The sequence below is a fragment of the Gossypium raimondii genome, chromosome 8 (assembly GCF_025698545.1).
Source record: "Gossypium raimondii isolate GPD5lz chromosome 8, ASM2569854v1, whole genome shotgun sequence".
Taxonomy (NCBI): Eukaryota; Viridiplantae; Streptophyta; class Magnoliopsida; order Malvales; family Malvaceae; genus Gossypium; species Gossypium raimondii.
The window spans coordinates 46,452,533-46,470,688 of record NC_068572.1 but is presented as its reverse complement, the minus strand read 5'-3'; the positions used below and the strand labels follow the sequence as shown (position 1 = coordinate 46,470,688).

General features: G+C 36.0%; 1 protein-coding gene and 1 long non-coding RNA gene across 4 annotated transcripts; both read right to left on the bottom strand.

The window, feature by feature from the left end:
• Nucleotides 1-1,036: 1,036 nt before the first annotated feature.
• LOC105791696 (nitrate regulatory gene2 protein) lies at nt 1,037-6,543 on the bottom strand. 2 transcript variants are annotated; one of them, XM_012619901.2, is made up of 5 exons: nt 6,525-6,543; nt 4,397-5,654; nt 4,099-4,283; nt 2,823-3,046; nt 1,037-2,056 (listed from the first exon to the last, which is right to left on the bottom strand). In XM_012619901.2, the coding sequence occupies exons 2-5, from the start codon at nt 5,643-5,645 to the stop codon at nt 1,273-1,275; spliced, it is 2,442 nt and encodes an 813-aa protein (XP_012475355.1). In that variant the 5' UTR covers nt 5,646-5,654; nt 6,525-6,543; the 3' UTR covers nt 1,037-1,272. The 2 variants fall into 2 exon arrangements, with proteins under 2 accessions (XP_012475355.1, XP_012475353.1); XM_012619899.2 differs by lacking the exon at nt 6,525-6,543 and adding an exon at nt 5,766-6,211.
• Nucleotides 6,544-13,663: 7,120 nt separating this feature from the next.
• On the bottom strand, nt 13,664-16,769 carry LOC105791695 (uncharacterized). Of its 2 annotated transcripts, none has more exons than XR_008198469.1 (4): nt 16,678-16,769; nt 15,792-16,294; nt 15,595-15,641; nt 13,664-14,022 (listed from the first exon to the last, which is right to left on the bottom strand). It is a non-coding gene; the product is annotated as an uncharacterized LOC105791695 (long non-coding RNA). The 2 variants fall into 2 exon arrangements; XR_001133070.2 differs by lacking the exon at nt 16,678-16,769 and adding an exon at nt 16,447-16,585.
• Nucleotides 16,770-18,156: the final 1,387 nt, after the last annotated feature.

The window sequence follows — 18,156 nt, the reverse complement described above, 5'->3', positions numbered from 1 at the left end:
CATAAGTGATACGGGAGAGTGTAAGCATTCTTCACAGAGAAACGATCATCGAAATCTAATTTTCAAACAATTTTGTCTTCACCGCCTTCAATCGAAAGGGTCCTACTAAAAAGATCAGAGGCTCAACCATGGTCGAGTATATTTAAAGATTTCTTTCGATCTTAATTATTGATGTGCGGGAGAAGGTGTGATTGAACTTCAATGGCAAAGGTAGGTGGCTTAATAGTGTCTATAAAAAGGAAATTCATGCTACACTTATTCAACAGTATTTACCTTCCCAAAGCTGAACATCATTTCCTTATATACAAATATTTTTACCTCTATGGATGTCTTTCCAAGCCAGAGAGTTGGTTTAGATTTGACAGATTCAAAAGGATGGTGATTGTAGTACTGTTGGTGTGTAGGGATAAAATAAATTTATGAGAAATTAATGAAAGCTTCAAGGCACTTTCTTTAAGGTTCTATTCGTTTCCATCTATATTATAGTGTGTAAAAAAGTTACAAATAAACCTCAAGGATACAATGAAACCTTTCTTATCAACAAGGGCAATTAGAAGGATCCATAATCTACACCAATTTGTCCTGATCGCTTACCTTCTTGACATTTTGCAAACTCATTAGCAAGAATTCAAGCACTTGTGATTGTTCGAGGACTACTCTCCCACTGGACTCTTTTACTCTGCATTGGCGGAGTTGCAATTGCTTAGGACACTAAAGGCTTTCAATTTTTGTCCATTTGATGCAAATTCATTCTCACTAACACCTTTTAGTTTCTAAAGTGTAGAAATAGAGGTTTTCTTGTATACACTTCCTCTTGCGGCAACTTTCTTACTACTATCTCTACAACCATCACAACTTCCATTGTCCTTGAACGTTTATTGTTTCTATCACCACCACCTACCATCGCAATTATTTTTTACTGTCTGCTCTGATCTTCTCCACTATCTCTTTATGACATTTCATTTTGTAAGATTGTACTATCTCCTTACCTTAATAAAAAAGAACTCAACGAACATATACGAAGAATATGCAAAAATTTGAACGAAAGAAAGTCGGAATTTGTGTATTTATTCATCTGCTGAAATTGCAAACTTTTTTTTTCATACAATAATCTGAGCAATTTCCTGTACACATGATATGATAAAACTACAAATACTTGCCTTGTATTTACGAAAAATAACAATAATAAGACTGCACAGCCAGAAAAAAAAAAAAAAACCCGTTCTAATAAATTTCAACCAAGTCACGTGGGTAAAGAAATGTATACATCTATTACATATGATAGGAACGAGAGCAAACTGAGTCGAGGGCCTCGGTAAATAACGCAGAAAAGCTGGTCAATGCTAGAAAAACACCTGGTAAGCCTGTTTGAAGATTGTTCAGAGTCATTGCTCTTGTAACCTCTACTGCTTTGGCATGTCTCAGCATTTGATCTTCCACCCGCCTTTGGCAGGTTGCGAGCTCGGATTTTTTATCGGCAAGGGGATCCCGAGCATCCAAAACCTGCCCGTGATCAGGCCCAGTATCAGGAAGTCCGACACCGACCATAGAGTACGAGTGGTAGAACTTCCTTTCTATGTTGCGGAGAGATGATGCCTTTTTCTCGAGCTCCTTTGATGCAGTTTTGGTTTGCTTCTTAACCTTAAGCTCTTCAGATTGTTTAACAGATATGACGTGGACAACATTGATAAAACTTTTGATAGCTTCGGAAGCTACTGTGTCAGGGAGTCGTTCAAGAGCAAGCTTCCACTCGTCACAAAATGCATATACATTGGATGGCTCTGTATTGCCATTGAAATTGTCGTTGCTGACGGGAAGAAGGGTGAGCTTCAACCAACCATGGAGGGAGCAGATAAAACTGCGTTGAAATTTTATCAAACGGCAGAAACTAGAGTGCCAGGCAGATACAGCTGACTCAAGATCGCGTGTTGCCTGGCAGTGCAGTTCAGAAGTTGAATCACCTTTCCCTGATCTGTTTATGAGGCCACGGACTTGCTGCACAATATTGTTCTGAACTTCATGGTATTGATGCATTGACGCCCACATAGACCTGAAGCTGCATATGTTCAAATTTACAGTATTTTAGCATCAAAATTGTTCAACTATGATGAATTTCATTTTCGACCTGAGAAAACAAATTAAGGTGCACCCAACCCCTACTTGTTTTATGGCCTAAAAGGACTATAGATCAGAGAAACACTGTCAAGTAGAATGGGGTCACCGTCTGAGTCTAAAAGATTAAAAAAAGTAAAAAGTCAATACAAAGCAAAGGTGCTAAGGGGATGATCAAGTGGCATAGCAGAGCTATGAATCATAATGGTTCACCTACTCTGCAGCATGTCGAAATCTTTACTATAATGTTTAACATGAGATAAAATAATCCAAGATTCAATTCCCTTCCTGAATAGCTCAAGCCACCAGGGAACAAGTTCACTTCGTAAAAATCTATAAATAGCAAAAGAGTTGAAATTATGAAACTTTTCTTGTTTAATACAGCACAAGGTTTGGAACTTTAACAATAATTTATTGGAATGCTTACATTGGTACTTGGATCAGATTTCATGATCTAGCATTTGGCCTATTGGCCAAGAGTGTTCACCACAGCCCACGTCGTGGGTTCAAGTAGCAGGGATTGCTTACTTGTGTGTGCGTGGCAGTGATCTACTATTATTAAGGGTGTGTGAGTTGTACCAATATATATATATAATTTCAAAGTGTGTACTTAATGGGGTCTATGGATACGCAGTCACATTGAAGGATAAACACCTCAAAAGAATGTCTAATCTATTTCGAGAAACAAAAGGAGAAAAAAGAGTACTTACGCACGACAAATTTGAACAAGCTGAGGAACAAGATCACTGTCTCTAAGCCCCACAATGGCAGTAGAGGTGGTAGTGACAGCCTGAGATGTGACGATAATTAGCGACTGCAACCTTGTTATCGATGCTTTCGTCTTGTCTATCTTGGTTTCATCCTCTCCCTTGTACTCTTGACTTTGCAATGCCGATAACTTTTTCTCATGCTCAATCTTTACTCCTTCTCTGGCCTGAAATTAATTTAAAATTATTGCCTATATTAGGCTGAACACCAACACAACAAAGCTCCAACGTACATAACTACAATGCCGTAAGTAAATTCATGGGAGGAACCCAACAATTAGGTAAATTATCTTTGCACCACATGTTTATTTTTCTTATCCAAGAGATGATATGACATCAGAATTCTAATGTCCAACCAATTCAATCATTCAAGAAATTTGAAAAAGTCTCAATGAGACGACACCACAGTGTAACCTCATAAAGTCACCTATCCACTTTTTCCCTTAGCATTCAATGAAAAAGAGGAAAAAAACAAAGGGGAAACCTCAGCAGCAAATGTCCCAACGAAAGCAACTTCATTCTAACCCTGAAAATAAATGATCAAATTTATTCATAGTAAAATAATGTCAAGATTTAAGACGACGAAAGCACAAGTCAGACCCATTCCGCCAAGTTGATTTCGGTTAACTCTGCTTTCTCTGTTAAATCAATTTCAGTCTTAGGATAAATTATTGGTTTATTAAAACTTATAATCATGTATTATTTTTTAAAATTATTTTAAATATATTTATAATAGATATATAGTATATAATTAAAATAGGCATTAAAATAAGTAGAAATCCTTATTACAACCACGGATTTAGAATATAGATGTGTGTTTAAAAATAGCATCCCGTAAATAGTGAAACATATGGTTTGAAATTAATTAATCATACTAACATGAGTAACACGAAATTTAAACACTAAATACATCGGATTAACAATACTAAATGCATTACAATTATTTATCATTGTAAGTTAGGGTCGAGTTGCTTTGCAACACTAGTTCAATTAATAACCTTACTAATAATATGCACAAGATAATAAATTATATTATTAAAATAAAAAAAATTACAGTTTCAAAAGGGCCGTTATTGTCCAAATATGAAAAGAGTCGAAAACTGCGGTGGAGTTACGCAACAGGGCATCTTTATTTGTGGACATCCTAGTCACGCCCTTTTGTCTAAGATACGAAATTAGTAAAAAGCTTTTTATTTTTAAAAGAAGAAAGAAAATTTACCTTAACTTCCTCGTACAACTTCTTCTCCCAAGCCAGGAGCCGGTCCAAAGTAGAACAAAGGCTCTTTGAACGGCCTTCTTCATTGAGCGCTGCCGAGTCGAGCCGGTATTTCACCGCCAATGGAGGCTTTGAAGTCCAGCTCGAGCTCAAGTTACTCAGCATACTACTCGAATGATACACCGTCTCTGTAAATGTTAAAAAACCAGATATTTTAATTTAATAAAATATCAAACTAATTAACATTAATAAACTTGAACTATTCAAATTATATTAAAATTTCTCCATGTTTGAAGCTTACTCTTCAACTGCCGGAAACTTTTATCCAGCTGAGCTCTACCGATCTCTAGCATCTCCGAAACTTCGTCTCCGGCGGCGGCGGCTTTATCGAAATTCTCTTTGATCGCATCGACGATCTCTTTCAAATCCCTATGCCTAACCACCATCTTCGTATCCATCATAGCACCCGTCCTATAACTGCCGGCAGACGATCCCGCATCCTCCGACTTACTATCCATTTTATTCCCCGCGGTGGCCCCATACATCTGCTGCTGTGGCTGGGCCGGCTTAGGAGTCTGATTATGGAGATGACTCAACTTCTCCGACTCCCCTCTCGTCGAGGACCCGAAATTGGAGCGAGTCCCTATCTCGGATCTAGATGCCAAGTAATCGTCATCCGCTTCCTCTCCATCCGATGAACTTGTTGTAGTGTAACGGTCGTGGTCGTGATCTCCCCACTCACTGCATTGCACTTCTTCTCTTTCGGTTTCCTCGTCGAAATTACTCTTGGCGTTATGGGAATTGGTATCGTAACGATGATTCAGTTTCTGTGGACGGAAGAAATCGTATTCTGATTTTTCCGTTTCATTATCTTCATGGTCGTTGTCATCTGAATGACGATGATGGCGTCGCGGCAATTGTTGCTTTCTTTGTTGTAGCTTTTGGTCGAAGAATTCGGAGTCCGGAGGGGAGGGAGGGTAAAAATTTTCCCAGTTCCAAACCGAAGAAGCTTGAGAAGGAGTCGTTGAGTAAGTGGAATTAGCTTGATAAGCCGTGGGGAAAAAGTTGTTTGAAAAACCGGATTTCGAGCTTCGAGGGGAAGAAGAAGGACTCGATTCGGACAAAATGTGCGGGAGTTTGGGCGGTAACTTACGTGGACGGCGACGATTGGGTGCCGGCGATGAGATGCTAGGAGCGGAGAGTATGTGAGGGAGTTTGGAGCTAACAACTGTCGGAGAAGGGGAAGGCGAAGGAGAGAAAGGAGCAGGAGCAGGAGCAGGAGCAGGAGATGGAGGGATTGGATTGGAGGGTGGCGTAGAAGGTTTAACAGGGTGGATAACGACAGCAGGGGTTTCGTCGGAGACGGAAAGGCGTTCACCAGTAGCGAAGGAGGAGAGAGCAGAGCCGGTGACACGGAGAGAGCGGCAGTAATCTGCGTGAGCAGCGGCTAGGTGGTGTCGAGCGTTAACGGCTTCCTTCATAAAGCGGCGCCTGTCTTTGCACCGCCTTACAGTGTCTTCGTTGTCTAGCTTTGATGCCGAACAACCCATTTTTAAGCACTATTCAGTCAAACAAATAAGCAAAAAAGTGTAAATAAATCTATGCCGAGCAACCAAAAAAAGGGAAGAAGGGATAGAAAAACAAATGAAGCTTTAGGCAGTTGCGCGTACTTTAATGGTGGGGCTCGCCTGATTTAAGCTTAGTAAATTGCAAAAAGATGACAACCGTATCGAGATATAGCCAATTGAATTTTTGTTCTTTTTTATATCCTATTACTTGTGAAAGTGGATTTATAGATGCCGAAGAAAAAAAGATGATTGCTTTAAGTATTCATTTCCTCTTTGTGCTAGCAGAAAGGAGGACAATATTGAGTGGAAGCTAAAAGCATTTGAGAGTCACTGTTTGTAAAATCCAGATTTGAATCAATATTCATCTTCATCAACCAAGTTCCAATTCAAAGATCTATCTTAATGCTATTTCTTCAGAACTCTTATGATTCGGCAAAAATTGACCTGATTAGAAGCATGCACAAAAGCAGTGCAACTAAAATGCATAGAAAGCCAGAGTACCATGAGTGGATCCTTTTTAAGAAAAGCAACGTTCATTAAAAACAAAAATAAAACAAGTGGGAGGGGAAAGGGAGGTTTACTTTTCCCTCATCCTTTCCTATTTTATTTCCATATTCTAACTGGACCCAACCCAACCTCTCTTGTCTTTTCTTTTCTTCTTATTATTGGTGTTAATTTTTCTTTTACCTTTTGATTCTACACTTTTGCCTTGCCCATGTAACCATTAACAACGAAGCCTTCAACAGTGTGAAAGATCCTTTCTTGCTTAAGCCATTCTAATCCCCCACCTCACTACCTAAGCCACACACATGCAGCAAACATCTGTTTCTACTTGCAGTTAAATAACAAACGTAAAAGTACCTTTAAAAGATTTTCCAGAATTTCGAAACAGTTGTTTTTTAAGTACAACAGAGCCAAATCTTCTTGCTCTCCGAGTGTAAACTAAAAGCTGCACACAGATGTACATATATCATATAGTATAGAAATATTATATTGCTCCTGCTTTGGGTTTTGTAATGCAAGCGTCCAAGAACGAGAATCCAAGCAGGTTCTTAAAAGTCGAAAGAAAAAGATAGAACTTGTTATCTTCCCAAAAGGAATACGTTTTTCTAGATTTGATTATCTTAATGCTTTTCTAGTATATCGTTTTAGTGGACATGCCCGGATTAGATTAACATAATTTTGGACCCACATTGTTTCTAAGAGTAGACCCAAATGAGTCATTTTAGCTTCATAATACGTGATGCTCTCATCAGACAAAACAGCTAATAGAAACGCGATTAATCGGTAAATTTTGACAATTTGGTCTGATAGTTTTCTAGAACACAAATCATTCACTACTACAACTGAAGGCAGCCACTGCATCAATCTGGATTCAGCATATCAAACAAATAGAAACAGTTCAATTGTTTCAATACCCTCAAGTCAAAACGAGGCCTGAAATTAAACAGCTCCTACATAGAAAAAGGTAAACAAACAAACAAAGTCCCCTCAAATTCTTTAATCACAGTAATTTCAGACACTCACCGTACATTCCAACTCATACTAGCCCCCCCCCCCCCCCAGGTCTCCGAATCCCCTAACCCTGTCCTCACGTAACCATCTTGACACAAAGCTTTCTTTTCTTAGAACAGTACTGAAATAATAGATGCTTGCTTTGTTTTACTTTCAAAATCCAACATCCAAAAATGGAGTTTTGGTCATGCTCATTGCAGAAAACAGGAAATAGAAAGGAAAAAGGACAAATAGGAATTGTGGTTTACAATATAAGTATAAAAAGATCAAAGAGAAGGGAGATATATTAAGATAAACAAATTGTGAAGCAAAAGCAAGCAACCATTCATTCTGAGTTCTGACCCCACAGACCGTGGGGGTATTTATGTGCTATGTATGAGACATTTTTGGTGCTGTTTAGGTCCCACCACGTTTTCTTTGGCAAACAGCTAGCATAGCAGAAGAAAAGAAAGAAAGAAAGGATCTATTTTCTCAAATCAAACAAAACAAATTCACATAAAGAGGCACCCAAACAGCCACCGCAGGTCATAAGAACCTTTTCAAGACATTTTAGAGCTAAAGGCTTACTAGTTGGAATGGATTGGAGAGGTCCTTTTTTACCTGACAGGAACCCCTGCCTAGCTCAACAGGCACATGGTATGTCATACGTGTGTCTCTGCTACTAAATCGTTTATCCAAAGTCAGCAAAGCTATGATGAAGAAGAAGATCAGCTCAGCTTCATTTTCTCATGGTGATGCATCGCCTAAAGAGGTGTCGGACACATGTTGCTGGTCATCAGGAAACCCAAATTTTGCATACTACCCCTGAACCATGAAAAAGTATATTATCTATTACCAATTCGATCAGTATATGTGTAGTTATCATCAAAGAATGATAGATTGAATAAAATTATGCAGTTCAATCACTGCAGTAATTTGATCTTAAACCAACTCTTTGATGATTGCATTGGCAAAAGTCATGCCAGGGACTAAGAGGTTTCTTTTAGTGGCTAAAATAGTTAACTTCAGTGAATGCAATGACAGAATTAATACTTATTTATGCTGTATCATGTTCCACTGATCTAGGGACACTAATAAGGACCATTCCAGGTCTGCTACTACCACACAAGGAAAATAACCCTACTGTCGAAACCATTTTTTTTGAAAAACAAAAAAAGTTTGTCGTTGACTTAAAAATGAAAATTGGGAGTTGCCACCGATCCTTTATTAAGGTGTGATCGGCTCACCTTGAAAATAATTTTGATCTGCGAAGCTTGAGAAAATAGGTTCGAGAGTCGGTTACGCACGAGGAAGGGTTAGCACCCTCATAACGCCCAAAATTGGTACCAAATCTCATAACGCCCAAAATTGGTACCGAATTGATTGTTTAATATCTTAGTGTCGAGAATTTGAAAAGATTTTAAAATACGATCCTTCCCTTTTTATTAATGTTAATTTTATAAAAGATGCTTGTATAAATCGAGGCGAATGCTAAAGACCTTCTTGTCTTGGAGTAATAAAATGTCGCACCCAATACGTTAGGACACGACATTTTTAGTCCTCGAGAATAAGCTTGTCTTTTGACTTTCAAAACTCGTGCGGTGAATGTAGAGCCCAATTTTTACCCGGGCCCAAGCAAATAGAAACTAACCCAATACCCAATTTAAACCCAATAAACCAAATGAAAAACCAAAAAAATAAATAATAATAAAGTCCAAAATCAACCCAATACAGTGGCCCAAGCGCTTAAATGCTAACCCACTAAGGCCCATTAAAATTTAAACCCAATTACAATATGGCCCAATTTACCAGCCCGATAGCCCAAAATAAAAAAATTAGCAGCAAGGAACCCTAGAGGATCCGAGCGCCGCAGCCAAGCTCCAAGCACATAGCAGCACTCACGCGCGCCTCCACGCGCTGCGCTGCGCCACGTCTTTGTACGACACCTGCAATAACTCGCAACAAACATCTGCAAAGCAACAAAGGACAAAGGAACGAGCAACAAAGCAGAGAATAACAGCAAAAAAGACAAAAATATTAAGAAAATGCAGATTTTTGTTTTATTTTCTTCTTTCATTTTCGGCTATAAACGCCGATTTAAGAAATTGTAAACGGGACGGTATCAAAAAACAATTGAAAAGAAAAGCAATAGAGAACAGTTTTCTTAAAGGTGATTAGAGTCTTTTTTTCTTTTCCGTTGCTTTTTGTTTGATTGTTTTTATTTCCGATCGATTGATAGTAAATAAAGAGAGGGAAAGGAGAGGGTTACCTGGTTGCGCCTTCGGATCCGCGCGAGAAGGAGCTAAAACGCCCTTAGGGGTGCAGCTCTGATCACCGTTGTCGGTGTAATCGCGGCGAGAGCGACGTAACCCTCGAGCAGTGCAGAGGGTTGAGGGCTTGGTGTCTGTGTGTCAACAGACTGGTTTTAGGGTTAAGAGGGGTCTTTTATAGTGCGAAAAATGGCACCGTTTAGGGCCTGTTTCAGCGGCCCTAAAACGGCGCCATATTGTTCGTTTCACCCCTACCTACCCGCGTGTTGACCCGACCCGCAACCCAGGGTCCGTGTGTTTTCGTACCGGTGGGTTATTTGCGGTCGTCTTTCCGCATTTTCAGTTTATTTCGATTTGGTCTTGTTGCTTATTTTTAACCTTTTTGAAATTTACCCACAGAATTTTGCTTAGACTTCGATCAGATCCCTGATCCATCAGCGCACTGAAAGCGGACACGTGTCCGAATTTGCGCATTTTTCCCATTCGGTCCTCCCTTTTTATTTCACTTTCGATTTTGCCCCGAATATTTGTCTTAAAATTCAAATCAGTCTTTTTCCTGTTATTTTGCTATTTTATAAATTAACTTAGTTTATTTATTTGTTTCTCACTATTATATTATGCCATGATTTTTTACATTGTTATTATTATCATATTTCTATTTTATTTGTTTAGCTAAATGTAAATATCTTTCAATATCTTTATTATTATTATTTTTACCCACTTATACTGTTTTTAGACTTCATTTTATATATATATACATACTAGCATATATATACCTTTTAATATTTCACATATGTACGTACTTATATTTTTGTATACTTTATAATTTATCTACTAATATACATACGTAGATATTTTATCTCTTATTATTGGTATTGCTATTGTCGTTCTATTCAATATTTATTCATTTATTTATTCATATGTTCGTTATTATTTTTAGAAGATGCTTTAATTTTTTATTCATTATCTCATATACTTGACTCTTTTATTTTATGTATTTTATTTCTTGTGATCATTATGTATATTATTTGTGCTTGCATTATCATCATCATTTTGTTATACAAGTTAATATTATGTTTATTCCTACCATTTTATGTTAAGTTAGTTTTATTTAATATGGTTTTAAAATAAATAAAATTTCGTATTTTGAAACTCGAAAAGATTCCTAACTTACTGGATTCCAATCTTCCTCGGGATCTAAGAAACCGAGCATCCTTTTCAATTAAAACACAAATAAAAAGCTCATTCTCGGGAATTCGATATGTTGTGTCCTAACGTATTGGATATGACATGTTATTTTCTCGAGACGAGGGTTCTTCTAAATAAAAAAGGCAATATTCGATATTTAGGAATTTTGTGAAACTGAACCCTAACTTACTGGGTTTTGATTTTTCATTTGACCCAAATAATCAGATATCCTTCTCAAAATGCATAGGTTTTAAAGTCAAGAGATAAACTTAATTTTGAAGATTAAAAATGTTGCGCCCTAACTCACTGGGTGTGACATTTTATTTCTTTGAAATAAGAGTGTTTCATTATTCAATTTGTTCAAGTTAAAAGTATCGTATTTTAAAATCTTTTCAAAATCTAGACATTAAGACATTAAACAATCAATTCGGTACCAATTTTGGGCGTCACGAGGGTGCTAACCCTTTCTCGTGCGTAACCGACTCCAGAACCTGTTTTCTCAAAATTCACAGACCTAAAATTATTTTCAAGGTGATCCGATCACACCTCAATACAAGATCGGTGGTGACTCCCATTTTCATTTTTAATAGTCGATCCCCATTTTTCAAATTATAATAAAAAGTGGTTTCGACAGTGAAGTTTAAAAAGGATATCCAATAGCTTTAAGTCAGATGAAAAGTCGAAACCCAATACGTTAGGGCACAATTTCTCAAAATTCCTAGCATTGGATATAGCCCTTATTATTTTTCTAAAATCTTTATTTCGAGAAAACGACATGTCACATCCAATACGTTAGGACACAACGTATCGAGTTCCCGAGAATGAGTTTTTATCTAAGTGTTTTGATTAAAGACAATTTTCGATTATTTAGATTCAACGAGGAAAATGGGAACCCAATACGTTAGGGCTCAATTCTCTCGAGGATTTCAAATTTCGAGTATTGCGTTATTTTATGGATAAATCGATTCGAATGCTTAGAATAGAATATAGTCATTTTAATAAAACACAATAAGATGACAAAATGTATCGCGAAAGAAAAATTCGTAAGCTAAGTGTAAGCTAATGAACAACAAAGAATCAATAGAATACATATACGCAATACTACATACATAAGGGCAACCATCTTATATCACATATTATATTAACATTCAAAGGCTAATGAATATAGAATCAATCAAAGCACCAAACAAATTAACACACACGAAATTGTACAAGTTTTAAAATAACTTAAGAAATATGAAAGGAGGAAATTACATATTAAAATAAGTTTAAAATAAGTAATATATACATGAAAGTTTGAAATAAATAAAATACAATTAAACACAAATACTTCATAAAATAATAGTATCCCAATAAATTTAAAGATAAATGTTATATCAAAATACATAAAGTTATATACATATATTAATTTAAATAAGTAATACATGAGAGAAAAGAAAATAATAATAATAATAATAAAAATAATAATAATAATAAAGATGATGATATATACGTAATAATACATATAAAGAATTTGAAATCAACGAAATATATAAAATAGGGTTTTAAAAGTATATTACAAAATAAAAGTTATTAAAATATATTATATTAGATTTAAGGAAAATAATTCATCATAAAGTTAGAAAAATAATGTATGATACTAATAAAACAAAAATTTAAAATAATACTGCATAATAAAGTAACGTATATATATATGAAAAAAGGGGTAACCTAATATGTAACCAAATATAATAATAATGTCAATAAAAATAACAAATAATAATAAAAAATTAATATTATACTAATTAATAAAACAATGGGCTAATTTGGAATTAAAACAGAAATTTAGGGGTAAATCTGAAATAAACAAGAAGGCAAGGACCAAATTACAAAGTGCAAATAACATGGGGGACTGAAAGGGGAATATTCCCCACCCTCCAAAACACAGCGTTTCATGCAGACTCAATTAAAACAAAATAATAAAATGCCGGGCAAAATTTAAAGGAAAAAAAAATCTATTTAAACACGCTATAATAATCGAGGGACCACTTGCGCAAAAAGACCAACGAACGAAAGTGCGCGGATCCTGCCCCCGGGTCGGGTCACCGTGCGGGTCGCAAACCTCTAAACGGCGCCGTTTTAAGTATCATATAAATACTATCTAAAACCCTAAAAAATTAAATCTTTTCCACTCCCCATTAAACCATCAGAAAACACAATCTAAATCCTCTCACCCTCCTCTGCCGCTTCCAAACCCGAGACCTCATCAGACTCCGATTTGGATGGAGTAAACGAGGCTTCGATGGCGCTTGCACGAAGGCAAGTTCTAATCTCCCCTTTTTTCTTCTTTATTCTATATATATACTTATATATATGATTAATAACAAAACAGAAAAAAGAAAAGTAATCGGAAACAGAATGAAAAAAAAGAAACCTTTTTTTGTATTGATTTCGTTTTTTTTTTTATACCGTCGAATGGGGAATCCATTTACAGTGCTTGTATTGGCTTTTTATAGCCAAGATTACAAAAATAAATAAAATAACAATCCTCCAAAAAATCTGATCTGTTACTTCTTTTATTATTGCATTTTCGTGCTTTTTTCGTTGCTGTCGATTTCTGCTTTTCTTTTTGTTTGTTTGTCCTCTGTTGTTTGTTTGTGACGCGGCAAGTACATGGGGCTGATGTGGCGGCGTGCGTGGCGGATACGGAGAGTACGGAGGAGCGTGGCGTGGAGGCGCGCGTGTGGGAGGCTACTGTTGGCTGCGGCGCTGGAGGCTAAATGTTGCTAGGGTTTGCTGCAGTGTATTCTGGTGTTGGGCCCTTTGGGCTGAGTTGGTTTGCTAGGCTTAGAATCGGGTTTAGGTTTGGGCCGTGTTGATTTGGTCTGTATGACTTTGGGCTTGTAACTATGGACATTATCTGGACATTTTATTTTTATTTTAATTTAGTTTTAATAAGTCCGGGTAAAATTGGTTATTACACCTACAAATATAGTTCTCAGTACAAATAAACCTACAAATGTGTTACTGACCTTCCATGCGGCAATCAAGGAATACGAGGCCAAAACAAAGAAAAATAGACAGACATACCATGACAACATTGATTGCATAAGCGACACAAGTGCTCCTGAAGATTTGAAACAAAACCAATGACAACTATAATGAACTCCATACAATTTTTTAATCAGCAGGAGCGAAGCATAGATTATGCAACTGCCACTTAGCCATTTGAGCTGCCAGCCAGGTTGCAAGAACCAAGGACTTTACATGATCACCAGATAAGTCACATTTAAGAGTCCCCTTAAAGAATATATCAAAAACGCAGAAATGACCAGCTTCCCAGCGAAAAGTAGAACGGAGCTAAAGCTGTGAACCAAGAATTGCAATGAATCTCCTTTTATATCTTCCCAAAAACCTTAAAGGAAAGGCTGCTTAAAAAGGAAGCAAAAATTCTTCTTTTCAGTAAGCAGGCATTTGCAGAGCAACAAAGGCACACACATAAAGATATTATCCAACTCAAATTTGAACTTTCTAATTCTAAAAGTAGTTCTAATCTGTCAAACAGAACATCTTTTGAAAGAAACTTTGGAGCTACAGTTGGTAGCTGTTTTCATTTTAATCATCAATTTCATGGCCTATGGTCACTACTTGCACAGTTCCTAAGCCAATTAACCGGGCCATGACCTTGCCAACTAGATGTTTATTGAACAATTGTGACAAAGTCATAGTGGTTACGCACAACAAACAGATAATAACAGTAAGTAATCAAATAACCTTACATCATGATCTAATTCTTTTTCAAGTTCTCGGTACTTGATTTCAAAGTTAGCTCAGGCAAGTTTAAAATAAGAAATGAGCAATTCCATCAAGCTCAGGGTGCTGGCAAATTGTTTGTCTGATTGGAAAAAGCTTTTATGAAATAAGCAAAGCATATACGTGCATCTTTCGTGGGCATCTACAAATTTACTATAAATTCTCATGTCCCAGGCAACAGCTTTCTGAAATCTCAACAGAAATTACACAAAAGGTTGTAAATGAAACAATATATATGCATATATAAAAGCATGCCCTAGAAAGAGTCTCACTCAGGACACAAGGAAAGACAGGAGGGCAATTATATTATATGATGCCTCATTTCTACAATTGAAAGTTCATTCTAGAAGTTATGAGGAAGACAGGGGGAAAGGATATGGACTAACAGTTGCTAAATTATTAGCTCGGTCTAGCCTGAACCTGGCCTGGACTTTATATCGTTCATTACTATGTTCTTTTGGGCCAGAGACATTACCATGCTTACCATCAAAGACATGGCACTCTAAAGGCACCAAGAAAATGTGTTCCATAAAATAAATAAATCAACAGATATATTCATAGCCTAACTCCCATATCATTGGCATTATTTCCAGTTAAAGTTACGGAAATTAAAAATAAAAAATAAGATATGATGTCAAGCAAAAATTAAAAGATAATATATAGTTGTATACATGCCATCCTTGAGCAAGAAATAGTTTTTCCTTTGCAAGCAAAGTTGGCGTAGCATAAATACCATAAAGTGCATAGCCTCAACTCTGAAAAGAAAATTTTCAACAAAGAGTTACTGATTTTCAACTAATAACTAGTGTATGTTTGTATAAACCAACATCAATTCATCCAAGCTCCCCATTTTCGCCTTTTTACTTCCATGACTGCAAATGAATAAAAGGTATTGACTGCAATATGTCTTAATCTCTAAGTTCAAAATTTATTGCATTTCAACCAAAGAGAAAAAGGGATGCTCTGTAAAAAAAATTCAGCCAAAGATAGAGAGAGGAGAAAAAGGGATGTTCTGACCTAGCTAAACATCTTTTAAGTTTTAATCTAGCATCAAAAGAATGTAAAACAGTACGAAATGTCTATAGGTTAAAAAATGTGCGCAAACAGCTTACTGGGAAATAACTAGTTCACTCACAGAATTAAGCCAACTCATAATAGATGAAAATAAGAAAGTAGGACGGTTTCACCTCTAAATTCTTATCATTTGCTGCCCAAACACATCATCCGGGTGAATCTGTTGACAAAGGCCATAAATTGTAAATTCAATTTTCTCTTCAACCTTGATAGGCACAGAAGGGAAGGCATTCAAGAAAGGAACACTAGCAGGAAACCGCAACCAATAAAAAAGAGGTAAAGATGTGGGGTTTTCAGAAAAGTACAAAACCTGCTCATACAAGAAAAATATCGCTGTTGAAAAAGTTCTAGATGCCCGACCGACGATAGAACAGCTTGACTCTGGATCCAGGTATATTAAGACACATTTTGCAATTATAAATATTGGCAGACTGATACCAATATCAGATGACCCATAATGTCCCCAACCAGGGAAAGATTAAAAAGATTCCACTCAAGAAAGTCAACAAAGAAAGAAATTTCATGGGGAAAAGAATAAAGCTAAAATAAAATGCAAATTGAACGCACAAACAAGGAAAACAACACAAAATTCAGGAAATAACTACAACAATGAAAGGTGAGAAATGAAATGGAAGAAAAGAATAAGAGTAAAATGATAACAAATGCCAAAGAATAAGAATCGATTCATAACCCAGGATCCATTTTTGCCAAGGTTATGATATCATCCAATTTTTGTATGTCAAACAAATCAACTGGAAGTAGCTTGTAGTTGTCACCATGCACTTCTCCATTCTCTGCAAATGAATTGACTCCCTATCATTCCACCAAAAAAGCCAGATTTCATTCAATCAAAAGTGTGTTGACAGATGATGGCTCATAATAAACAAAAATCTATCCCCAAACCCTCAAAACTTCTAATAAATTACTAGATATATGATTCTTAAACAAAAAAGTTATAGACATACTTGACAAACGAAAACCAATTCACACCAAATAAGAGTTATTCCCAGAACAGTTGAAAGTGACAGTTTTCTGCATCATGTTTTGCATAGCATCTTGAATTCTTTAAAGTTTATAGGCCTATCTATCCATATACACCAGAAAGAGAAACGGCATTTTGAGAAATAAAAACAAAAGAAAACCGTCATGAAACTGATATCATGATGATATTATGTATCAATAACCTGGGAACCTACCTTGTGAGATTGATACTGCTGCACCCATTTTGTCCCTCAACTGCCTGTGGGGTTCAATAAGAATAGCCTTTTTACTAGTTACCTGAAAAAAGAAATCACCACTTAAAGCAGAGCGTAGTACAAATCAATTGCATTCATATATTCAAAATTGAACCTCTTTAAAATCTAGTTCCACGTATAGATATGGTGCTTTGCCCTCATCCTGCTGCCCATGGAAAATCAAACAGAAAGCCAATTAAACTTGTAAATATTCAGGCGTCAATAAACCAAAGTTTCCACAAACTACAGAAAATCTGCAGTAAAAGTACAGGTAGGGAACATTTGAACAAATAACAAATACCAGCAAAATGCAACAACGGAACAACTTAGGATTAAAATTCTTTTCACAAATGAAATAATATAGATAAACTTCAAAGTTTGTCATTGTAACTTGTTCATTTTGCATATTTTTCATGCTTAACTCCACTTGTTCTTAAATTAGTTTCGGACAAGCAAAGAAATTTTGATTTTGTAAAAGCTAAAAATTAGAAAAGAAATCTGATATTAATTTATGTAGTTAGTGATAGGTGGAACAAGCCTAAAATTAGTATATAGTTTATGTATAAATAGGTGGTGTGGTACATTGATTTTGTCTGCAATTGAATAGAAATCAATTTATTTTCTTTCGTATTTTATGTGAAAAAATGTAGGCATTCTGTCAACTTTTGTTTCCATTTCAATTTTTGACTTAATTGTTTTGCAAGCCCTTCCCCTTTCATCTTTCACCATTTCCATTCAAATCCACTTCCATAACCAACTAAATCATGATTAAATTCATACTTCACTAAATTCAAATTAGCTTTAGGTCGGTATTCTTTCCAGTCAGGAATCGTGAGAAACTTATCCGCACTAAAAATCCTTCAAATCAGTATTCATCATCTCTCCAGAATATCGGGATTGACAAATTTATCCCTTAAAGTTAACTCGATTTCAATTCAAAAGGCGCATTGGGTTGGAGTCATTTTGGCATACAGTTGGAAAGACGAGTCGACTGTGTTGTATTTCGGATTTCCGCGAACAAGTTAAGAGAGACGTGATCGGATTTAAATGTCCCATGCAGTTGAGGTCGTTAATCGGAGTTGAAATTAATTAGATTAAGGGACTTATTAAATAAATAGACCAATATTTATATGGGTTTTGATAATGGATGATTATGAGGGTATTATATATATATATATATTATATGTATGTTAATTATATTGAAATAATTAAGTTAGTAAATTATAATAAAAAGAAAATGATAATAAAATAAAAGAAACAAATAGCTTAGTGGGGAAGAGAAAAACAAATTTAAACTTCATTATTTCTTGCATGCCAAACTTGGGAGGGGGAAGAAGCATTTTCGGCCTTAATCTTTTAACTCTTGGAACTCAAATTGGTGAGTAAACTTTGGTCCTTTTTGCATAAATTTTATGTTTTCGGAACCTTGAGATCATAAGT